At 46.5% G+C, this 25,853-nt stretch overlaps 1 protein-coding gene across 1 annotated transcript in view; it reads right to left on the reverse strand.

Annotated features, from left to right (window-relative positions):
* Positions 1-285: 285 nt before the first annotated feature.
* The window catches only part of LOC144140885 (tachykinin-like peptides receptor 86C), a 691,763-nt gene continuing 666,195 nt past the window's right edge, over positions 286-25,853 (reverse strand). The window contains exons 4-5 of the mRNA XM_077672409.1: positions 8,420-8,616; positions 286-553 (exon numbers count right to left, since the gene is read on the reverse strand). Coding sequence (XP_077528535.1) covers positions 286-553; positions 8,420-8,616 — 465 coding nt within the window. The remainder of the gene's footprint in view (positions 554-8,419; positions 8,617-25,853) is intronic.

A 25,853-nucleotide genomic window follows, 5' to 3' on the forward strand; every position in this document is an offset into this window, starting at 1 on the left:
TATTTCAAGATTTTTTTACTAAATATTTTTCGTCGCTAAGAAGACAATTTATTCCAACCGGCCGTGAGCTAGGCTGCCTAATCTTGTAGTTTTCACACCGTAGCCGATGCGCTTCGATGACAAGCCCTGATATGTGCAGGCACACAGCGGGGGCCCACTGTACGAGGTCTTGGTTTTCAGGTTAAATGTGAATAACAGATCAGCTTCGTCTATCGTACAGCAGCAGGCAGGTTGAGAAGAGGCATAAAATTTGTACGTCACCGAATTACAGTGCGTAAAAACACTTCACGTTCTGTGCTCAGCAAACTGTATCGTTTTGTGAATAGGCGAGGTAAGATGTGAGACCGGCTTGGTCCCTGCGTTAGCCAAGTGGGTGGATAGGCCACTGCCTTCTCGGTCCATCCTGAACTTCACACGGAAGGCGATTCGGCCCCGCATGCTGCCAAAGTGGTTGTGGCTGGATCGTGCCGTCGCGGAGACACTTCGTGTGCCCTGCGTATCTGGGAGTAGTGAGCAGCAGCAGCACAAGCACTGGCGGAAGTACCTGTTGAACCTGAAAAAGAGCGGGAAGGCATGCGATCGGTGGACAGCCTGTAGGCTTGTTGCCCCGTCCCCACTTGACGTTACGCAGATATATTATGATTACAAAACTGTTAAGGAAAAGAAAAAGTGCAGCATTAAAAATTGTGTGTGTCAAAACATACTCCGACAATTACATTAGAATAATGTTCTGCTTTCCCAATTTTCCACCTCCAGCCCAAAAAATTATGTAGTGCTGGCAGGTTCAGTGCACATACATTATTAGGGCATGTTTTAAGGCCGTAATAGTATTGAAAGATTTCAATGATTATTGACCAATTGCATGAATTAACTAATCAGTTAGTCAGCTTCGTAGCCATTTTTGCAGTGTCTTTACGCTGAACTGCAGTTGTTTTTTTAACCAGTCTTTTATTTTCACCGCCTATCTCACGTAGTATAGCAAGAAATGTAGCCTTGATAAATTTCTATAGGTACCTTTAAGTTTGTCGAGCGCTAAAACGCTTGAATAATCATGTGCGAGATCATTTTTCAATAAACTTTCAAGATGATCCCTAGCGCCCTGACTGATAAATGGAGTGTGTCGCAGCACGTGACAAGAGAGAGATAAGACAGTAGTAAGGAGAGAGAGAGAGACAAAGAGACAGAGAGAGACAGAGAGAGAGAGACAGAGAGAGACAAACAGGATTTAAGCAGGGGTCCAAATGGTTAACCTCAAATATGGGTGGACCGCATCCATAGGAATCGGCGATATTCGCTCGGGTCACTTCAACCTGCCCAACAAGGGTGCAGCGCAAGGTTCCATTATATCGTGCCTGCTCTCTAACGTCACTATCATAGAGATCGCAAAAACTCTACCTGAAGTCCCAGGCTTCGGTCACATCCTCCCTGCCAACGACCTTCAAAGAGTTGCTCGGCCAAAAGAGGAGGCTGTACAGGTGGAGGCAGCAACGTAGGCTGAAAAACTGACTGCCAAAAATGCCCTCCTATGTGCGACTGTCGAATATTAAATCATACGAATACGCAGTGACCGTTACAACATTCCAGCGCCGATCAGCATTAAAATCGGGAACCGTTATATCTCTGGGCAAGATGATGATGATGATAATACATGTTTAATAATAATAATAATAATACTAATGGTAATAATATATAATATTAACAATAATATAATAATATTATATTATTATTATTATTATTTCCTTTATTTTTCATCCATAATAGTGTAGAAAGAGTGGGAAAATGCTAATTTTGTTAGCTTGACGGCTCTCCCTTCTGCTCGAATAACACAGAAATTATTCGAAAGGCAAATAGCGCAGCAAAAAGTGCAAAAAAAGGAAGGAACAAAAAGACACTTGCGCGCGTTTGTAAGAAAAAAATTAAAGAAAAAGAAAAGGAACGGAAAATATAACCCTACCGCGACTTTCAACAACAATTTTTAACACTGGAACACCAAGCCGGCTATCAGCACAGCATAGCACGAAACAATTCTCAAAAGAAGTACATTTAGAAAACACTTTTCCATTTTACATCGGAACGTAGGGTTTAACTAGAACATTTTAAAACTTGAACTATCCAAAAGCAAGAGATAACCCGACATCCAAGAAAACATCAGAATCCTCGGAATGATTCTTTGAAGAAATGCAGGCGAACGTAACTATGGATAAACCTAAAAAAGCCAGTTTACAAATAGCGACAATAGTACGAAGAATCACAAAAAGGAAATCCGGTTCGAAAGAGGAAGGGACACTGTGAAATATTAAAGCGTTGGAACTGAACCGGGTTGCCCTACCACTCCCTGAAAAAGCAAGCGGTAGAACCGGACAACAGCATCCTCGGCATATCCTATAAAGTTGCCGGGTGTATCTGGATTGCCCCGCCTGCACAAGCCCCGTCGCAGTAGCCACGCACCAAAATCCCCGCGTGCCATTAGCCCCGATGGCATTTGCCCCGAAATATTCTCCCCTGGTGATATGAGGAAACGCCATTTTTTGATGCCTAAATGCCTTAGAAATGGTGAGATAATGTTCGGCGATCACCTCAAGAGAGACGGAGAGGGGAGCAAACCGAGCTTAGAAGAAAGGAGGAAGGAAGGGAGCTGTCTTTAAATCGCTTAAGTAAAGTGGTTATCAAAATTTCACACCTTGCCCCCCCCCCTTCCACAGTTGAACTAGCACTAGGATAGCATGCCTTCAATTCGTAGCAGCGGTAATTTGTAGACATGGTCTAAGTAGGATGGACTTGAAGCTCCCTTCTGCGGTTGTGATAGCCACGCAGTAAGCTTCGTCATGCTCGTGTCCGTGGTGAAGCCAAGTAACCTTCCGATGTCTCTGGGGGTGCCATCTCTGCGGGCCCACAGCCTCGTCGAGTGAGCGCCAGATTCAGCACCAAATGAATTACGTTACCATGTTGGTTATTCTAACCTAAATATGCCAGGATGTGTTCTGCATACCTGGCTACAAGAATGCCGTGCCAGCATCTATTACAAAATTATTAAGTGCGAAGCACTTGTTAGTCGGGCCTACTCCTGCTTCCACCGCCGTCCTCCGTCCGCAGCCTAGCAACGGAGCTAACTACCGTGCCTAGCAACGGCGCCGGATTTCCGACGCGTGAGGGCGCTCGCATAGCGCCTCCTCTCCCCCCTCGCCTACTCTCCTAAAGCCCCTTTACTACTCTCCAGCTCGCAACACCCTCTCTCGGCGCGCCAGCCAGGCCACTACACTACATATATAAAAAAAAACAGCATCCGGCGCCAGGTTTCAATCTGAGGACTTTGCGGGCGCAGCGCGACGCTCTACCGACTAAGCCATGGACGCGACGCTGATATCAGTGTTAGTAACGCGCCTTATATCTTTAACGCATTCAAACTACGTCGTCAGCGGCGTGCGTTGGCGACTCAGCGGCGTTATAGCGGCTTGATAACTGCGTGGTGTACACGTGATACTACAAACCCGCTAGTTCTGCATTCTCTCACGTGACTGCGCGTCCTCTCCCTTCACTCCGGTCGGCGCTTCGCAGCTGCGGTGCGCTGCGGTGCGGTGAGCTCCTCCTCTCGAACATACACGTTAATTCACCAAGATTTCCGCAGAGGGACAAACGAGGCGTGTTAAGCCGAACGTGATCACGAGGGGGTGTTAATGTAACTAACGGGCAAAATGCCACCAAACTTCAACAAACTCCCTCTCATAGCATCACCCCGTGCTTCGCACTTCCTCATACTCCCCTTCGGGGAAATGCGGGGGAATTTTTTTAATTAAATTGATAATTGCAAGACACGAATTCAAAAGACACGAGTATCAAAACATTTACCACTAGACGATCCAGCAGTTTCGGCCAAAGTTCTCGTTCTTGTAGTTTTCTTCTCCCGTCTTTACGTATCGTGTCATATAGCCCACTAAAAATTATGAAGAAAAAAAGAAACAAACAGAGAAACCCGTGGGCTTACATTATCGGCGTGGGGATATCAGAACGGGGCCAATGTGTCAGGGGCTTATGAGTACGGGGCTTGAACAACGGAGCGAAACGAGCGAGGTTTCTGCCACCGGGCAGATGAGACGAGGCAAAAGAGACGGAGAAAATGTGTCCGGGCGCTTACGAGTACCGGTCTTTCGAAAACGGGGCTAAAGGCGCGGGGCTTCCGGCATGGGGCAAATCAGACAGGACTTCTGAAATCCTGGCGTTTCCTGCACCACCCAGGTAGCCCTCCAGTTCACTTCCTACACAGCAACAGCAAAGCTCGTAGGGCTGGGATTATCAAACACCTTCGATGAAATTCCGGAAACACTGCATACCCCCAAAACAGACTACCTGCATAAAACCAAATGGGCAGCGCAATCCTTCATAGGATGAGCACATACATCCGTAACATCAACAATAAAGAGCACTTCCGTAAGCCACTGAGAAAAAATTACGTGTTACCTCCCCCAAGAAACGTGCAGCTTAAATTCTGCTAGAAGTGGAGGCAAGCCAGAGTACCGTTTCTCAATAAACAACTTGCGAAAGGCGTTAACGTGGTATACACGGACGCCGCCTTCTACCATAAGCCCATGACATATATAGTAGTCGCCGACTAGGCCAGAGACCTCAAAGGGACAGACAACCGATTTTTTTCGCGTATATGTTCTCTAGCTCATATGAAAGCCAGCGTTTTATATAGCCCGGTAACCAAAAGCAATTTTTAAACAAACTGGCGGAAATAATTTTAATTTGGCAGCAAACTTCCCGAAATCGGAAGGGTGCCGGTTCGTAGTGTCGAAACTTGACACTACAATTTGTGTCCCTCTCACGTGACCTGCAAACCTAGCAGCTACTGTAACTGCTGAAACGTTTATTTACGTATTGAAAACCTTTTAACACAAGTATTTGTAAAAGCTTAAATAGTATATGTATTTTTAAACATTACTTTGATAATTCTAAAGACACGCCTCCCGCCGCCGCTGGGTTGCTCTCAGTGTGGCTAACTGAGCCACCATGCCCAGAATGAACGGCAGCGTTCAGCAAACAGACCCAGTGAAGGAGCTTTGACGATTTTGTCTGAGTCAGGGGCGTTTGTTCTGCCAAAATAATTTATTTTAGTCTCCAAATACGCCAACGGCAGCTTAAAAAAAAAACGTCGCGCACGGGGAGAATCGAACTTTCCGCCTCCACAACGTGAAGCCAGATTCTTCCTATCGTCTATCCCAACAGATGGCGCATTCATGCAAAACAGACCCTTGCATTAAAAAAACACATAAAGGAACAGGAAAGCCTGCGATTCAAACTTTTTTAGCTGGGAACAAGTTTTTAAATATCGTTTTTTATTTCGCAGACAAAAGTATGTTGCCGAGCTACTCTATGTCATCGTTGCCAGCATTAGTTTTGGGAGGGACACATACGACTCGTAGATCAAAAAATTCGATTTAAAAAGTTCTAGAGCGTTATCAGCAAAACCGTTTCTCGTCAAGGTGCTTTAAGTGATGCCCTTTCATTTGGTATAAAGAATATATACTCAACAAAAATCGGTTGTCTGTCCCTTTAAAGATTTTCCCTAAGGAGAGAGACAGATTACAGCCCTCCCGTATATGCGTTCAGTTGATTTTACCCGGCCAGATCCGGTTAACTGCGCTCTGTATGCTCAAGCGAAAGCGCGATGAAGGCAGTTCACATATGAGTGTTGCTCACTATGTGACGATTCACGAATAACGAGTTTCCACCTATTTTTTTGTCATTGCAGTTGACCTACGTTATGTTTTTAGAGGCAACCAGTATGCTTTACCGGTTCCTAATCGTGTTTCTAACTTTCCGTACCACGATAACAGTCTGGGTTAAAACGTAACCTTTGTTCTTTTCGGGAAACTCCACTTGTTATATTGGTGCATGTGTCCCGTGATCAACAACCGCAAGCACGTTATATTGACTCAAAAGCGAAACTTCGCCACTGCTGTTGTTTTGTTACGTTGCAAATCGTACACTTTATTACGAGTAAAGACCCGTTATTTCCAGCACGTAGTGCTGGAGTAACATTTCTGCCCAAAGATATGGTCATATGGCCTAAACATATGGCCCAAACATGTTTGTCGTCATAAGCATTTATGCCCAAATGCCGAGAAAAAGCCATAGAAACATATTCCTACCCTACTTACGATTGCCAAATGTGATGTGGTGACTAGAATGCGTTTACAAACAAAACCTATCTTGCCCCGCGCTAAGAATTGGGGCTATCACTCCACTTGGTTATAGCAAAGCTCTTTTCAAGCTTACAAGCCTGAGTCTGCAATACTGCAGACGAAAAGAAGGAGTGCAACTATCGGGGTTTTTTCCACTCCCTGAACAGAGCAACAGAGAGTTACAAATAACGGATTACTTCTTTGATGCATTTGATGCTTACTTATTTGATGCAACTTACTTTGATGCATTTGCACCTAATATAACGTTCAACCAGCCACTGAGTGAATAACCGAACGGCAACTAAGCACCAATGATCGCAGAATAACTTTGTCATTTTTAGTTTCGTTGGCTTCATTCGGCCAGCAAAGCGCTACTCAGACATTTCAGCTGCACAACGAAAGATACTTGGGGCTTGCCCATTTTTTTGCCCTTGTTATTGAGCTTTGGTGTTGTCAAAAATGGAAAGCACCAGAGGAGTTACACAGTCTTTCCTGCCTCCACCAAAGCTAGAGCATGGGATTTACGTCGTCAAATCGCCTGTTATAGTGGGCACTTTAGTCATCATCACCATCATCAGCCTATCTACGCCCACTCTCCTTATCTCCACTTATCCAGGTCCTGTGTTAACAGCTACCAATTTATTCTCGCAAACTTCTTGATCTCATCTGCCCATCTAACTTTCTTCCGCCCCCTGCCAAGCCTTCCTTCTCTAGGGATCCACTCTGTTACCCTTACTGACGAATGGTTATTTTGCCTTCGCATTACATGCCCTGCATACACCCATTTCTTTTTCTTAATGTGTACTAATATGTCCCTCACACGCGCGTGTTTCCTGCATCCACTCCGCTCTCTTCTTATCCCTGAATGTTGCACCTATCATTCCCTCCATAATCTGAGAATGCCTGCCGAATACCCTCCACCCCACTCTGATCCTTTCAATTATCTCTATCTCATGGTTGGGATCTGGGGCCTCATCTTCTTCTAAGTCGACATATTCGTTCACTACTTCCACTGCCTCGCCACCTATCTCAAACCGCTGTGCTCTCCTGACGTCAATGAGCGTTACTTTAGTTTTTTCATATTAATTTTCAGGAGAACGGTTGTAGTCTGCTTGTCCAGTGCAGTAAGCATGCTTTGAATTCGTCCTCCGTGTTACTTAGCAGGGCAACGTCATCAGCGAACAAGAGGTTACTGAGGTATTCTCCATTAACCCTGACGCCCACCTGTACCCAATCTAATGTCCTGAATACCTCTTGGGAGTGGGGCACTTCAGTGCCTTATCCTAATTCAAAATCTTATCTGGAGTCTATACATCGAGAACACACAGAACCGAAATAAATAGAGTTTGGACTTGCCGAACACACCTACGTTTTTCACATTACCTTGAATACTTCAGCACATCGTTGGCCATTACGAGCAATGCTTCAGTAAGGAAGCTTATTCGCTTTGCCTATTTTAAATGCGCTGGTATGAAAGGTAGATTTTTTTTGTCTTTCAATCCACTGGTGGTTCGATTTATTAATGAATTGCACAATACCAGAAGCCGTCCCTCGGCATATCCTAGGTATTTGTGCACAATGCTGTCGCAGGAGTGTAAGAAAAATTATAAACAATACTTACGACAGTACCTCAGCACCCCTGGTGATTGAGAGAATACTAAATCACTAGTTCGCAGCTACCGAACATGCCCTCATCATCGTCATACTTGTCGCTTTCTGTATTTCGCGTCACGAAGCAAAAGCAAATAGGACATTTAGCGTGAAGGTGTTTTTCTATTTTGCTAATTTGCTGCTAGTGTGTTAGCATCATCAAATCAACCATGCAGGCCGCAGCTAGCTTGCGGTTCTCAGTTGAAAGCTAGAACGCGTTCACGGGGCTTACTTTTAGTCGGCTAGAATATCCCAATCTCTGGTGGTATTTGCAATGCGTGCTCATGTCGCATTAGCACGCAGGTCACGATTTCCATCCAGACCACAATTTACCCATTTTCTTTTCATTTTCGATGTAGTTCCCTGAGAAAATTTAAGTCTAATCGAGCATTACGTCACCTAATATTTTCCGAGATATCAGCTGTGTGCGACATCCCCTGCCACTTTCGTATGCCATCTCTTCGTCCTGACGCCGGATTTTTGGCCTGCGGAGTTTACAAAGACTCTCTCAATAAAACATTAAAGCTAGCTGTGTGTTATCAAGCTCATTCGTTGGGTTTTGACTGTTCTATGACATTTGTGCCCACCTGTGGTTCATGAAGTAATAGACTATCGGGTTGTACATGGCATGCGACATGGCGAGCCAGTACATGGCCAAGTAGACATGTTGGACGTCGTCTGATTGGACCACGCTCGGGTTGTGGAACACGTAGAGAAAGTAGACGTGGTAGGGCAGCCAGCACACGGTGAAGAGCAGCACCACGGTGAACAGCATGCGCACCACCTGCGCGTAGCAAATAGAAAGTGAGAGGAAAGTTGACTGACACAAACGTAATCACTGGCACCTAGGTAGAAAAGAATTGTACTTTTTTGTACATTGTACATTGTACATTGTACATTGTACATTGTAATTGTACATTGTACTTTTTTGAATTTGAACATGACTGGAAGTTTATTTACACATTCTTTATAAAATTAATGCTCATTTATTGCGCTATTGAAATGCTTCGAACGCAAAAGTTTAAAACATATATGGTATAAAATTATTGATAATTTCTTAAAGGCAGATTACATGGATAGTATCGCATCGCATTTACCAGTGCATCTGGTTTTGTCACCTCTACATTAATGTTGTACGCTAAAACTTCAATGTCATGCGCTACTCTCGTGCCCGCCTAAACGCGGCCTTAGGCTTTGGGGTAATACAATACCGGTAATACTGTGCCTCCAGGACAATTGCCTGCAACGTGATAGAACCTGGTTTGTCATAAAGCTATATCACGTCTGCTGGTTGACATAAATTCTCCATATTAAACAGTACTAGTCCCTACTTTATGAATGCGTTCAAATAAATGCACACAAACATGTCTCATTGACTGCAGGGAGTTCGCAGCTCAGATTTTCGGGCAGCTCGTTTAACTCGAATTATGTGTCCCGCTGAATGTCTGGCAACAGAAATAAAAGCCACGCTCTTCTACAAGAAAAATGGATTAATTTCTTCTCGCCTGCTGGTTAATTATTTCTGTCTTTATTAAGCAATCCCCTCATTTCCAATGCTCATTCGCTACACCCACACCAGGAGCATCGGTTCTGGCTAGTAGCTCGGTTCTGGCAGGTGCCATAGGTAGCGTAAGAGGATTCAGCGCTGGTTGACCGTTCCCGATACATCGTCGACGCTCCCGGTGGTTAAAAAGAAGGTCCCCCTTACCCGGAGTTGTCGTAGTGGCGCTGGCCACCACCTCCAAGTGTACAAAAAAATGACCTGCACAAAAATGGGCAGGAAAGTGGAGGCAAGTTCAGCCTCCCCAGCACAGTACTTTGATGGCATCTCACCGGTGTGCTTATGGGAGTGGGTTCGGGTCCCACGCGGCGAGCATGTTTTTCTCCAATTTCTATCTCTCATTTAAAAAAATAAAGACGCTTGAACAAGGCAAATGAACAAATTCCCTCTCTGTAGCCTTTCTTGGCGTTTTCATTGGATTTTATTCAACGAGCCCTACATTTCCAGTGCTCTATCGATACACACGCGCGAGCAAGTACGCGCACACACGCACGCGAGCACCCATTTACCCACCCACCCACACACATCACGCTAACGCACACACACACACATATATATATATATATATATATATATATAGCAGAACAGAGAGATACGGGACGAGGGACTCGGTAAAGATACATATCAAGGTTGCAGTCGTCATTGCCAGTGCTATTCGGCTTTTTTCGAAATATATAATAGGGCCGAATGACGTGTGCTTGTCACGTTTCTTTGATTCATTGATAAATAAGCGAAAATATAAGTCGAGAAAAAATCCGCCGTTTTCCGGGAGCGGGACTCGAACCCACATCTCCGCATAACCGGTGCGGTGCGTTCACCATTACGCTATCCCCACAGCGGCTTCTCTCTCGACTTTAAAGCGGGGGGTTTATATTTACAAGAGCTCTGAGGCCGGTCAACTAGCGCCGCCCCTCGACTACCGCGGGAGACGTAGAACGTCTTCTTTCCCAGCGGCCGCCACGTAGAACGAGGTCGGAGGTCGGGGTTAGCAATTGGCATATCCGAACTGCTGGAGCCAGTGCCTCGTAATGCATGTAGCAGAACAGAGAGATACGGGACGAGGGACTCGGTAAAGATACATATCAAGGTTGCAGTCGTCATTGCCAGTGCTATTCGGCTTTTTTCGAAATATATAATAGGGCCGAATGACGTGTGCTTGTCACGTTTCTTTGATTCATTGATAAATAAGCGAAAATATAAGTCGAGAAAAAATCCGCCGTTTTCCGGGAGCGGGACTCGAACCCACATCTCCGCATAACCGGTGCGGTGCGTTCACCATTACGCTATCCCCACAGCGGCTTCTCTCTCGACTTTAAAGCGGGGGGTTTATATTTACAAGAGCTCTGAGGCCGGTCAACTAGCGCCGCCCCTCGACTACCGCGGGAGACGTAGAACGTCTTCTTTCCCAGCGGCCGCCACGTAGAACGAGGTCGGAGGTCGGGGTTAGCAATTGGCATATCCGAACTGCTGGAGCCAGTGCCTCGTAATGCATGTAGCAGAACAGAGAGATACGGGACGAGGGACTCGGTAAAGATACATATCAAGGTTGCAGTCGTCATTGCCAGTGCTATTCGGCTTTTTTCGAAATATATAATAGGGCCGAATGACGTGTGCTTGTCACGTTTCTTTGATTCATTGATAACGGCGGATTTTTTCTCGACTTATATTTTCGCTTATTTATCAATGAATCAAAGAAACGTGACAAGCACACGTCATTCGGCCCTATTATATATTTCGAAAAAACCCGAATAGCACTGGCAATGACGACTGCAACCTTGATATGTATCTTTACCGAGTCCCTCGTCCCGTATCTCTCTGTTCTGCTACATGCATTACGAGGCACTGGCTCCAGCAGTTCGGATATGCCAATTGCTAACCCCGACCTCCGACCTCGTTCTACGTGGCGGCCGCTGGGAAAGAAGACGTTCTACGTCTCCCGCGGTAGTCGAGGGGCGGCGCTAGTTGACCGGCCTCAGAGCTCTTGTAAATATAAACCCCCCGCTTTAAAGTCGAGAGAGAAGCCGCTGTGGGGATAGCGTAATGGTGAACGCACCGCACCGGTTATGCGGAGATGTGGGTTCGAGTCCCGCTCCCGGAAAACGGCGGATTTTTTCTCGACTTATATTTTCGCTTATTTATCAATGAATCAAAGAAACGTGACAAGCACACGTCATTCGGCCCTATTATATATTTCGAAAAAAGCCGAATAGCACTGGCAATGACGACTGCAACCTTGATATGTATCTTTACCGAGTCCCTCGTCCCGTATCTCTCTGTTCTGCTACATGCATTACGAGGCACTGGCTCCAGCAGTTCGGATATGCCAATTGCTAACCCCGACCTCCGACCTCGTTCTACGTGGCGGCCGCTGGGAAAGAAGACGTTCTACGTCTCCCGCGGTAGTCGAGGGGCGGCGCTAGTTGACCGGCCTCAGAGCTCTTGTAAATATAAACCCCCCGCTTTAAAGTCGAGAGAGAAGCCGCTGTGGGGATAGCGTAATGGTGAACGCACCGCACCGGTTATGCGGAGATGTGGGTTCGAGTCCCGCTCCCGGAAAACGGCGGATTTTTTCTCGACTTATATTTTCGCTTATTTATCAATGAATCAAAGAAACGTGACAAGCACACGTCATTCGGCCCTATTATATATTTCGAAAAAAGCCGAATAGCACTGGCAATGACGACTGCAACCTTGATATGTATCTTTACCGAGTCCCTCGTCCCGTATCTCTCTGTTCTGCTACATGCATTACGAGGCACTGGCTCCAGCAGTTCGGATATGCCAATTGCTAACCCCGACCTCTGACCTCGTTCTACGTGGCGGCCGCTGGGAAAGAAGACGTTCTACGTCTCCCGCGGTAGTCGAGGGGCGGCGCTAGTTGACCGGCCTCAGAGCTCTTGTAAATATAAACCCCCCGCTTTAAAGTCGAGAGAGAAGCCGCTGTGGGGATAGCGTAATGGTGAACGCACCGCACCGGTTATGCGGAGATGTGGGTTCGAGTCCCGCTCCCGGAAAACGGCGGATTTTTTCTCGACTTATATTTTCGCTTATTTATCAATGAATCAAAGAAACGTGACAAGCACACGTCATTCGGCCCTATTATATATTTCGAAAAAAGCCGAATAGCACTGGCAATGACGACTGCAACCTTGATATATATATATATATATATATATATATATATATATATATATATATATATAGATATATACAGAAAGATAGGGCAGCAGTCTACAACGCCAAAGGAGGCATAGGGGTGTGGTTAGGCTCTTTTCTTTTTCACTACGGTTAATGAAGTAAACATTTTTTTAATATACAGAAGAAAGAAAGAAAGAAAAACACGCGCCCAGAGTCGAATGCCAGAGTCGAATGCCTTACCAATTCGGCTATCTGGGCGACTGTGTTCTCCTTCACTTTCTGGGCTATTTATATTTACTAGAAGTGTATCTGACGCTTGAGGGTGGTAAGGCATTCGACATGTAATCGAAAGGCGTGGGTTCGGTCCCCACTCTGGGCGCGTGTTTTTCTTTCTTTCTTTCTTCTGTATATTAAAAAAATGTTTACTTCATTAACCGTAGTGAAAAAGAAAAGAGCCTAACCACACCCCTATGCCACCTTTGGCGTTGTAGACTGCTGCCCTATCTTTCTGTATTTCCTCAACGAGCCCCTAATTTGCTTACTATATATATATATATATATATATATATATATATATATATATATATATATATATATATATATATATATATATATATATATATATATAAAGCTTAGGCTCAGCGACTATTACTATGGCAAATTACAAGACCCTAATATGGACACTAGGCTGCCATCACTACGCCATTGGACTCCTCCCCCACAAAGAGACAAATGCTTAGACATTTACATCAAGGCGGTACAACGTGACATTCTAGCTCAATGCAAAAATCGATCAACGCATCACAAAAATCTCTCACAGAAAGAGCAAGATGCATTAAAAGGTTTAAGCGAGCGCTCCGACATCACAATCAAACCCGCCGACAAAGGTGGCGCAATTGTTATTATGAATAAGCAGGACTACATCACTGAGGCAGAAAGACAGCTCAGCGATACTTCTTTCTATAAACCAACCGACACCGATCAGACATCCCCATTTAAGAACAAGGTAAGCCAGACACTGTTGGCGCTCCTCAAGGACAAAAAAATTCCGGAAAAAACTGCAGCCTCACTTCAAGTTTTAAGTCCAGTTCGAGGACGATTTTATATGTTGCCTAAAATACATAAAGCAGGAAATCCAGGCAGACCAATCATCTCCGGTATAGGGATGGTAACAGAAATGACCTCTAGTTTTATTGATGGCTTAATCAAAGACATTTCTCCCACACTACCTTCGTATGTAAAGCATACAAACCATTTTCTGGCTGATATTATGGATCTAGTTATACCGGAAGATAGCCTGCTGGTCACTCTCGACGTCGTCTCGCTATATACAAATATTCCACACTCGGACGGCATCCGATCTGTCATCCATGCGTACGATGATGCTTCCCAAGAGAATTCAATTGATGGTGAAACTCTCGGCGTGCTTTTAAAGCTTGTCTTGGACCTGAACAACTTTGAGTTCGACAAGAAGCACTACGTGCAAATCGACGGGACTTCGATGGGAACAAAAATAGGACCCAACTATGCTAATAATAAACATGGGCACATTGTAGTCAGAATTTCTAAGCAACGCACAGCTTCAGCCTGTCTTCTATCGAAGGTTCATTGACGATATTTTTCTCATTTAGTGTCATGGGGAAGAGGAACTTCTCAAATTTATCACCGCTTTCAACAATGCCCGCAAGAGCATTTCATTCTCCCACTCATATTCCGCATCTGCCATTAACTTTCTCGATGTTTCAGTGAGGATATCGGACAACAAGCTTGTGACCTCAGTGTACAGGAAGCCAACGGACCGACACCAATACTTGCATTTCAAAAGCAACCACGTTAAACACTGTAAGCTCGGCATACCATGACGTCAGTCTCTGCGTTTCAGAAGGATATGCTCTGACCCAGCTGATTTTGCTCTAACTGTCAACAACTAACTAATGACCTAACACGACAACAATACCCACCGTCTGTCATCAGTGATGCTATTAGGAAGTCTGAGAACCCGGACCGCCGCCACCTGATAACTAACTCAAAAGCCAAAACTTTGAATACGACCCCCAACCTTATTTCAACATATGCCGTTTCGTCCTCCAGCGTAAAGTGCATACTCAGAAAGCACCACAACATACTACTTCGTAGCGAAAGGTTGCGAAGTGTTTTCCCTGAGCCTCCCCGCGTCGTGTACCGACGTGCGAGGAACATCAGATATATTGTAGCGTCATCTAAGGTCAACACCCCCCGTTTCACAGGCAGCGGACCCTGCAATAAGCCTAGGTGCAAACTTTGCCAGATGATGACTAAAGCCTCTGTCGCCACCAGCACCACGTCTTCATTCTCTTTCCAGATAAGAGAAAACTTTGACTGTGACAGCGCAAACATTATCTACCTTCTTGAATGCACCTTATGTCACGCCCAGTACGTTGGTCAAACTGAGAATCCGTTTAGAATGAGAATCAACAACCACCGAGCACACATAAAGTCCCTACCACACCTTCCCCTATCTAAACATGTAAATAATTGAGGCCACCCCTTCCACGCGTTCCCAGCCACGGTGCTTCAGTCCAATTTCAAAACCCATTATGACCGTGAAGCCCGTGAATCATATCTTATTCACAAGGTTAACACTTTCTTGAGCGGCATAAATGAAAACACAGGCCGATTATCTTGCTTGCCCAATCAGGCACCGGAGAAGGCCGATGCAGCGAGCAACTGAGAAACTTTGTTCTAAAAGAGAAGCGTTCTTACTTCTTTTTTTCTTTTTTTTCAAATCTGTGTATAGGGTAAAGTGTACGCATTGTACTTTGTACTGTGTCAGCTTATTGCTTGTGTGTAGTTGCCGTAACACATAGGCATGAATGTACATAGATTTCACCACAGTACCCCTTGCTTTCTATTTTTTATTTATTTTTTAATATTTTTTATCTGTATGATTATTGTTTTGTGTCCTTTTGCACTGAAGAATTGCAGATAAAACCGCTTGTCTTTTTTGTGGTGATGTTCTGTTTATAGTTTTTTCTGTGTGTCTGTATGCGTGTATGTAAAGAAATATGATCTGGCGTGAATGCTCTTCAAAAACTTCATGTGGCACTGTATATCTCCTTGTTTCTGTGTGTTTTTAGCTTTATGTCCTTCTAATTTTCGGTATTTTAGTGATCAAGCTTAAATTAGCGTTACGTTGCATTGTATTGTCTTTGCATTGCATGACTTCGTGGACGCCTCGTGGACGGCTGCCACGTTTTACGCAGGAAAACGTTTCCGCGATTTCACGCCATGTGAAACCACGTGTCGCTTGGGTCTTTTCTTCGAACCTCTTTCATCCCCGCATTTCCGCACCCCTCCCGCTAATCTCAATCCCCCTCTTCCTTCCTTCGCTTTCTTTTTATTTCTTTTTTTTTCCTTTTTTCCTTTGTGTGTGCGTATGTTAACGCTTGCACTAGGCATCCGTAATTACCTCTGGGCTGTCCCACCCTTTTCTCCTCGCGAGTCAATTTCCTCTGGTTCTTTGCATATTTTCTGTATTTTTGAAACTCCCACACCCTGCAGGTTGCCCTACCAGGCACCTGCCGCCAGAAACAGGTCCACAAACGAGCAGGAAACAAGCCCCTCCTAAGTTCTCACCTTCTTGCTTTCCCGTCGTGACTTCAGTACCTTGCAATGCTTTCCTCTTATAGCTTCGCCTGCCTTGATTAGGCCCCGCAGCACTCTGTTCCCCCGCAGCACTCCAACAACCCTCTTTTTTTTCTTTTTTTTTCCACCCCTTGCGTTCTGTGGCTTCATATGCTTTTGTGTCGCGTAGAGCCTACGTCTTTGCTTGATACATCTTCTTGCCCCGCCCATAACTGCAATGTATTTAAACCCAACTGACCTGCACTATTTGTATCTTTGAAAAAGACCGGCCCCTGGTCGAAACGTTAGAATAAATGTTGTTATGTTTTTCAGTTTGACTTCTCTATCGTATATATATATATATATATATGTATGTATGTATATATATTGCTAACCAGTTTAAGGCAAGCAGATGTTCGACAACCCCCCAACAAAAGAGTGGGCCCAATACAGGCGAGCCCTCGACGCATGTTGTTCCAAGTGAAGCCACGGTAGTTCTACCTACCCTAAACGGTCTCCCAGCAGTAGTTTCCACATCAGCATGTCTCGCGAGAAGTGGTTCGCCCACTTGCCACCGACCAAGCGACTTACGTTCATCTACGCCGCCCTCCAGAAGTGTAACATCAAATGATGAACTCCAGCCAGCCCCAGCTGCAGTGCGGTCACCGTCGACTAATATCAACCCCGCCGCTGAGGCTTCATCCAACCAGACGCCGATTCCCCAGGTTCATGCAACCCCTCTTGCGACACTACAGCCTACGACGGACGACTCCTCTTCGATTCCACCCCACCTACAACAGCCTAGGAATATCCCGTGCCAAACTGTCGGTGCTTCGACTTCTTCTGCACCCACTCAACAGGTTACTCATTACAACCTCCGAACGCAACGCTCCCACGGGCCCAGGAAATCCGAGAAGTGACTACAGCCTGCATATTCCGGTAAAAATTGTTCAAGCTATCCTGTTTCTAAAGGATTCATGAAAATTCGCTAAGTTGTAGAAAAGCGTCTCCGGTTCGAATTTCACGTTTTTACGCTGAAACCCTATTTACAAGCTAGTGTGGTACCTAGAGGACTGCGAATTGTGTTAAAACCTGCTATTGAAAAAATGACAGCTTCTGATGTTTCCGCCTGGGATAACGTGCTCTGGAATGCTTCTTTTGCTCTTGTGCGCATTGTCATCGGCCGTTATGAATCTTTAAATAAATCTATTCGTAACCAAGCAAACCAGCTAATCTCGCATCATAAACTCTCGACCCGCGAATATGTGCAACTGGCTGAATACCAGCGAAAAAAATCGGCAGAAATATATAAGATCAAAAGCAAGAAACTTTTGAGAGGCAAGGTGACTGTACCTTATGCTCCTCCCGAGATAGCTACCGCTAAGATTAGCCCGCACAACAACAGTACCACATCGGCAGATGACCCAGTAACATCTAGTAACATAGTTAACTTGTCCTCTTACGAGCTTTCACGTGACGAAGTTTCACTGTTGTCTCGAGGACTTAATTTTTGCCCAGCTACAGGCAGTCACAGTGAATTCGAGCTCATGAAGGACTTGGATAATTTTGCTCGAAACTTAAGATTGCGGGAATACTTTTTGGACAAAAATTCTGCTAATCGTACTGCTCCCATCTTTTCATCCCACAAACATTGGATCCCGCCTACGCAAAGAGATAAATGCTTGGACCTATATATCGCCGCCGTCCAACGGGATGTATTAGAAATTTATAGCAAACAAGCTCCGTTTAAAAGAACTTTTCATCAAACGAAATGGCGGCAATGGAGCACCTTAAATCCCGCGATGACATAATCATCAAGCCTGCAGATAAAAGCGGAGCACTCGTAATACTAAACGAATTAGATTATGTCAGCGAAGCTACCAGGCAGCTTGAAGACACCACGTTCTACCAGCGACTCGATGGAGACCCTACCGCAAACTTTAAATCGCTCATTACAAATTCATTAACCAACCTAATTGAACAACAAAAAATTCCTGCTTGCGCTCTGAATTCTCTGGTTCCACTGAGCCCCGTCGCTGGTAGATTTTACCTCCTCCCAAAAATCCATAAAGCGGGAAACCCCGGACGGCCAATAGTTTCTGGCATAGGCACAGTTACAGAATTAATCTCCCTATTTGTAGATTCAGTAATCAACCCGATTCCACCTTCATTTCCTTCCAATATTAAGGACAAAAACCATTTCTTGTCAGACATTGTCGATCTGTTTGTGCCTCCTGGTTCACTGTTGGTTACTTTAGATGTGGCATCCCTTTACACCAATATCCCGCATGCGGATGGAATACAGGCAGCACTTCACTCCTACAACGAGTCCGTTTGTGACAAAATAATTGACAGCTCCACCTTGGTAACCCTCTTAAAATTGATACTTGAATTTAATAATTTTGAATTCAATGGGGTTCATTACCTACAAGTTAATGGCACTTCGATGGGCACGCCCATCAGCCCTACTTATGCAAATATTTTCATGGGCTTACTCGAAAACGAATTTCTGGCAAGTCGCGTGCTGAAGCCACTCTACTACAAGCGATTCATCGACGATATGTTTATAATTTGGCAGCACGGGGAAGCTCAGCTTTCATCCTTCATCCATGATTTTAACAACGCGCATCCGTCCATTTCTTTTTCCCACGCATACTCAAAACAAACTATTAATTTTCTAGATGTAACATTGACGATGTGTGATGGCCAGCTCGCTACAACAGTTTATAGAAAGCCTATTGACCGCCAGCAATATCTTCACTTCAACAGTTATCATGTCAAGCACTGTAAAACTACCATACCTTACGGTCAGGCCCTACGTTTTAAAAGAATATGCTCCCAACAATCTGATTTTAATTCTAACTGTGCCCATCTTCGAAACGCTTTAGTCCGGCAAAAATACCCTTCCCAGATAATTGATGACGCCATCAAGCGTGCTGATAGCCACGACCGCGAAGCACTTTTAGGCACCAAGAAGAAACAGTCATTTTCATCGCATACTAACCTTGTTCTAACCGATTCCGCACCTGCACAAAGTGTAAACGCCGTTTTAAGAAAACACCATAACATACTTTTACAGAGCGAACGACTAAAATCAATTTTCAGAGAACCACCTCGTGTGACATACAGAAGATCCCGGAATTTTCGGGACTTTCTTACATCTTCAAAAGGCAAATCTACATTGACTACAGGCTGCCGCCCTTGCAACAAACCGCGCTGCAAGGTTTGCCACCATATGACTACCTCATCAACCGCAAATAGCACTGCTTCTGATTGTAGCTTAAAAATAAATGGTAACTACACTTGTGATACCAGTAACGTAGTTTATCTACTTGAATTCAATCTTTGTAAAATGCAGTACGTTAGGGAGACTCAGACATCCTTCAGACTTCGCTTTAACAATCACAAGGCTCATATTTCTGCACTACCTCATCTTCCATTATAAAAGCATGCCAATATCGCTGGTCACACTTTTGACAATATCAAAGTCACGATCCTCGAATCTGGCTTTCGAACGCACCATGATAGGGAAGTTCGCGAGTCATTTTTAATCTTCAAATTTAACACAATCGCACGTGGTTTGAATGAAAGTGCAGGAAAACTGAGTTGCTTGCACCTGTGGTGTCAATCCTTTTTTTTTACTTTTTTTTGCGTGTTCTGATATTTGTGACACTCCGTATCGCACGTGTCGAACATATGATTAGACTGCTACTGGTTAGATATCTGTAAAACGGGGCCCCGACAGTGCTTTGCACTTTGATTATGTTCCTCGCTGATTTTGTTGTTCTTGTTTTTGTTTTTCTTGTGATTTATGCTGCCACGTGGTTTTTGTCACCGCAACGAACGCCTTTATATACTGTACAACAACTCCTGGTACTGTTATTCTGACGAAGGCCGGTCCCCGGTCGAAACGTTAAAACCTGTCCTCTTTCGACGTGTTTCATTTTCTTCATTAAATATATATATATATATTGTAGTGGGGTTTATTTAGACAGCCAAGGAACCGAGGAACCGAGGGGATCAAGCCACGGAGGCCGAAGGAGCTCGAGCAGCCGAAGAAGCAGGGGCAGCCAGAACTGAACTGGATCACGCTGTGCATGCTGCGCGCTTGATGCGTGGGGATTGTCCGTGGGGATTGCCCTGCTTCAGCTTGAATTTCGGCCTGAGCTTTATTCCATTGACCCGGACCTCTCTTCTTAGTTACAATCACCCCCGGGTGACAAGGAGCCATCCTGGCGACTTCATGGCGAGGGCGAGACGACGGGCTCGTGGTAGGGCTTCAAACGGTTGGCGTGAACAGTCTCGCGGCAACGGCGACGAAGGTCGTCAGGTGGTGTGAGCGGCTCGACGACGTAGTTTACCGGTGATGCGCGCTCTATGATGCGATACGGGCCATGATATTTTGCGAGGAACTTCGAAGACAGGCCAGGCGTTGTGAGCGGTATCCATAGCCAAACAAGAGATCCAGGGGGAAAAGAGGGCGGAGATGACCCACCAAGGTCATGTTGGTACTTTTGGCGACTTTGTTCACTGGACGTGAAGGCACGAGCTAACTGGCGACATTCTTCAGCGTGTCGCGCTATCTCGGAGACGGGCTTGCTTTCCGAGGCATCGGGGCTGTGCGGGAGGATGGCGTCCATGGTGCATGAGGGCTCGCGTCCGTAAAGAAGGAAAAAGGGAGAAAACCCGGTGGTGGTTTGCGTTGCGGTATTATACGCGAAAGTCACGAATGGAAGCACCACGTCCCAGTTACAGTGGTCGGAAGCTATGTACATGGCAAGCATGTCACCAAGCGTGCGATTGAATCGTTCCGTCAAACCATTTGTCTGCGGGTGGTAGGCAGTACACGTCCGGTGAACGATCTTGCATTCACTGAGGAGAGCTTCCAGGACTTAGGATAGAAATACTCGTCCTCTGTCGCTGAGAAGCTCCTTGGGGGAACCATGACGTAGGATGAAGTGGTGAAGAAGGAACAGGGCGACGTCGCGTGCCGTAGCGCTTGGAAGCGCGGACGTTTCCGCGTAGCGCGTAAGATGGTCTACGGCGACGATAATCCACCTGTTCCCTGAAGGCATGAATGGTAAAGGTCCGTAAAGGTCAATTCCAACCCGGTCAAAGGGGCGTGAAGGGGACGGTAGAGGTTGCAAGTCTGCGTCAGGCTTTGGATGGGGTTGCTTGCGTCGTTGGCAGGCCTCACAGCCACGGATGTACTTGCGCACAAAACTATACATTCCTTTCCAGTAATACCGCTGACGAAGCCTAGCGTAAGTTTTCAAGACGCCAGCGTGGGCGGATTGGGGGTCAGCGTGGAATGCTGCACATATTTCGGCTCGTAGATGGCGTGGTATTACGAGCAGCCATTTCCTTCTGTCGGTCATATAGTTGCGACGGTATAGAAGACCCTCCCGCACAGCGAAATGAGCTGCTTGCGTCGTAGTGCTCGAGGTTGGGAGGTGGCCGTCGGGGCGGTAAGGTACTTTATAATAGAAGAGACCCAAGGGTCTTGTTGCTGGTGAAGGGTCAGGTCAGTAAGCGTGAGCGCAGAGACGATGGACTCCGGTGAATGGGGGCACGTCGTCGAATCTGGCAGAGGCGAGCTTGAGAGGGCATCGGCGTCAGAGTGTTTGCGACCTGATCTGTAAACGACGCGAATGTCGTATTCTTGAATACGTAGGGCCCAACGTGCAAGCCGTCCCGTGGGGTCTTTGAGAGACGACAACCAACATAGGGCGTGGTGGTCGGTAACAACGTCGAATGCGCGGCCGTATAAGTAAGGCCGGAATTTTCCCAAGGCCCAAACAATGGCCAAGCACTCTTTTTCCGTTATGGAATAATTGGACTCCGCTTTCATGAGGGTCCGGCTGGCATATGCAACGACGTATTCCGGGTAGCCAGACTTCCGCTGTGCGAGAACAGCACCGAGGCCGACACCACTGGCGTCCGTGTGTACTTCGGTTGGGGCGCTGGAGTCGTAGTGCCGCAAAATGGGTGGTGATGTCAGCAAGCGCCGTAAAGTAGAAAAAGCCTCGTCACAGTCTGGTGACCACGAAGTTATTCCATTGTCGCTGCCGAGTAGTCTTGTTAGGGGCGCTATGATGGAAGCGAAATTTCGGACAAACCGGCGGAAATAAGAGCAGAGGCCAATGAAGCTGCGGAGGGCCTTGAGTGACGTCGGCTTGGGAAACTCCGTGACTGCCTGCCGCTTGTTCGGGTCAGGTAGAACACCCTCCTTGGACACCACATGGCCTAAGATTGTCACTTTTCGGGCCTCGAAACGACGACACTTTTTCAAGTTTAGCTGTAGTCCAGCGGCCGTCAGGCAGGTCATAATTTGTTTGAGCCGGATGAGGTGTGTCTCGAAATCAGGACAAAACACGACAACATCGTCGAAATAACAGAGACACGTGTTCCACTTGAGACCTCTTAAGATGTTATCCATCATCCGTTCAAACGTTGCGGGCGCGTTGCAAAGGCCAAATGGCATTACATTAAACTCATATAGGCCGTCGAAAGTAAAAAGGCTGTTTTAGGTCGGTCAGATTCGGCCATCGGAACCTGCCAATAGCCGGATTGCAAATCTAATGAAGAGAAAAATTCCGCACCGTGCAAGCAGTCAAGGGCATCGTCAATGCGGGGCAAAAGGTAGACATCTTTGCGGGTCACCTTGTTAAGCCTCCGATAGTCAACGCAAAAACGTATGGAGCCGTCTTTTTTAGGGACGAGCACTACCGGCGATGACCACGGGCTTTGCGATGGTCGGATGACACCTCGCCGAAGCATGTCTTCCACTTGCTCACCAATGACCCGGCGTTCAGATGGTGATACGCGATATGGACGCTGGCGCAAAGGTGGCTGTGCGCCAGTGTCGATGTGATGGGCGACAGTTGACGTACGGCCCAAGGCAGTTTGGTTCGAGTCAAAGGAAGAATGGAAGGTGCTTAGCAGTGCGAGCAATTGTGTGCGCTGCGTTAAGGTCAAGCTGCTGTCTAATGAAGAGGCGAAAGCGTCGGCCGGTAGCAGACGGACATGGGAGGGCGAAGTGGTGAGAGCGTTGATGTCCAGGGCAGATGTACTAAATTCGGCATCGTCGAAGTAGAGAATGGAGGCTGCGGGTTGAATATTGCCAAGGGATTCGCCGCACAGCAAACTCAAAGGGCAGGGGGTCGGATTCGTAATCCACATTGACGTGCCGCCAGACTGGAGCTCCAAAACGGCGAAAGGAAGGGGTAGGTTTTTCCGGCGGAGGAATACTTCGGAAGGAGTAAACAGAACCGTGTCATCGGAGGTAGAGTAGCAAGACAGAGGTACAAGAATAGAGCTGTACGGCGGAATATGAGCGTCTTCGGAGATGATGATTTTGTCGATGGAAGAGGACGAACCGGAAAAATCGCACAAAGTCTCATCATATTGAGCAGATAACTCTACCTCGGCACGGGCACAATCGACAATCGCGTGATGGCGAGACAGGAAATCCCAGCCCAGGATAATTTCGTGGGAACACGAGGCCAGGACGACGAGCTCAATGGGGTAAATGGCGTCCTGAATAATTACACGTGCTGTACACGTCGCATAAGGTTCGATTTGTTCAGCACTTGCGGTACGAAGCGAAAGGCCTGTCAGGGGTGTGGTAACTTTTTTCAATAAGCGACAAAGTTTCTCACTTATGACAGAAATAGCGGCTGGTGTATCTGCGAGGGCGACTGTGCGTATACCGTCAATTGTTACGTCGATGACATTTCTTGGGGGCGATCGAGGTCTTGTGCATTTAGATGGGTGCGCAGTTTGTGCCTCGTGAACTGCGCACGTTAGTTTCCCTCTTGGACATCTTCGGGGCGGCGACGCATGGGCGACAGTGAGCGGCGGCGTGGTGACTGTGAACGGCGGCTGGCGTCGACGCCACGATTGGGCGGAAACTGATCAGGAGTTGGACCAGGATGTGCGCCACGACGAAGCGGCGGCGGCTCATACATCGACATGGGATGGGGTGAGTAGGCAGCTGCACGAAGTGCGTAGGGACGAGATAGTGGCATACGGCGGCAATAACGTGCGACATGGCCCGGTACGCGGCAGGCGAAGCAGATATTCGCCAAGTCAGGTATTCGCCAAGGAATGGTGACTGGCGGCGTCATCTGACAAGGGGGCGGAGAAAACGTTGGCCCCAGACGACGAAGTGCGGGGAACTGGCGTGGAGCTTGGGCCGCTAATTGAGCGTAAGTGAGCGGTGCGGCGTCTTCAGCAGAAAGTTCAGACGTCGGAAGCGCTTCGGCGATTTGCTCCCTAATAACAGATTGAAGAGCAGGAGCTAGAGATGATGACGTCTCCTGAACCTGGGGCATGCAAGATATTTGGCGCGCCACCTCTTCGCGCACAAAATCTTGTATTTTGCCCAAAGAGACGGGCTTTCCGAAGGGAGAGCGAGGCCCGACACGGTATTCACTGGTCCCAAAGATTGACGGGCCACGACCCGGCGCCTGCGCAGTTCGTCATAGCTCTGGCATAGACTTATAACTTGACTCACCGTGGTCGGATCTTTCGCAATGAGCATCTGAAAAGCACCGCCGTCGATGCCTTTCAAGATGTGCCGGATCTCCTCGGCGTCAGTCATTGCGGGGTCGACCCGCCTACACAAGTCCACCGCGTCTTCGATGTAGCTGGTGAAATGTTCTCCCAGCTGCTGGGCTCGTCCGCGAAGGCACTGTTCGGCGAGAATTTTACGCACGGCAGGGCGATCAAAAGCTTCCAAAAAGCGCGTTTTGAAGTCCGTCCAGGTATGAATGTCGGTCTTGTTGTTGTTGTACCACAGCTCTGCGACCTTCTCGAGGGAAAAACTCACGTTGTTGAGTTTCATCGGGTCGTCCCATCTGTTGTAGTTGCTGACGCGCTCGTATGACGAAAGCCAATCATCAGCGTCATAGTCGCCAGTGCCGGTGAACTTGGCAGGATCCCGCTCCCGGAGCGCGCCAGAGCAGATCACAGGCGAGGGCGTCGGCTGCGGTTGAGTGGTGTTGTCGTTACCGGGCATGGTTGGGGTTGGAAGCCGCCGATTTCGAAGTTCCAGGGTGATGGGAGGTGAGCTCGAACCCGCACACTCCACCAAAATGCAGTGGGGTTTATTTAGACAGCCAAGGAACCGAGGGGATCAAGCGACGGAGGCCGAAGGAGCTCGAGCAGCCAAAGAAGCAGGGGCAGCCAGAACTGAACTCGATCACGCTGTGCATGCTGCGCGCTTGATGCGTGGGGATTGTCCGTGGGGATTGCCCTGCTTCAGCTTGAATTTCGGCCTGAGCTTTGATCCCTTGACCCGGACCTCTCTTCTTCTTTACAATATGTATATATATATATATATCTTTATCTAAATATATATAGAAATATATTAGATATATATATATATATATATATATATCTAAAAAGACCGGCCCCCGGTCGAAACGTTAGAATAAATGTTGTTATGTTTTTCAGTTTGACTTCTCTATCGTATATAATATATATATATATATATATATATATATATATATATATATATATATATATATATATATATATATATATATATATATATATATATGGCGTATCAAAATGGAAATTGAGGGGCTCGTTGAATTAGGACAGAATTAAGGGTTAGCAGTCAAGAAAACCTCGGAAAGCAAAAGGGAGAGTGTAGTAGGTCATTTAAACAGATAATGAATTTGGAAAGCCAAAGAAAGTAAAGAAAAAACGCC

The sequence above is a fragment of the Haemaphysalis longicornis genome, unplaced genomic scaffold (genome assembly GCF_048455015.1).
Source record: "Haemaphysalis longicornis isolate Haplotype H1 unplaced genomic scaffold, Haemaphysalis longicornis Haplotype H1 scaffold_1, whole genome shotgun sequence".
In the NCBI taxonomy this organism is placed as follows: Eukaryota; Metazoa; Arthropoda; class Arachnida; order Ixodida; family Ixodidae; genus Haemaphysalis; species Haemaphysalis longicornis.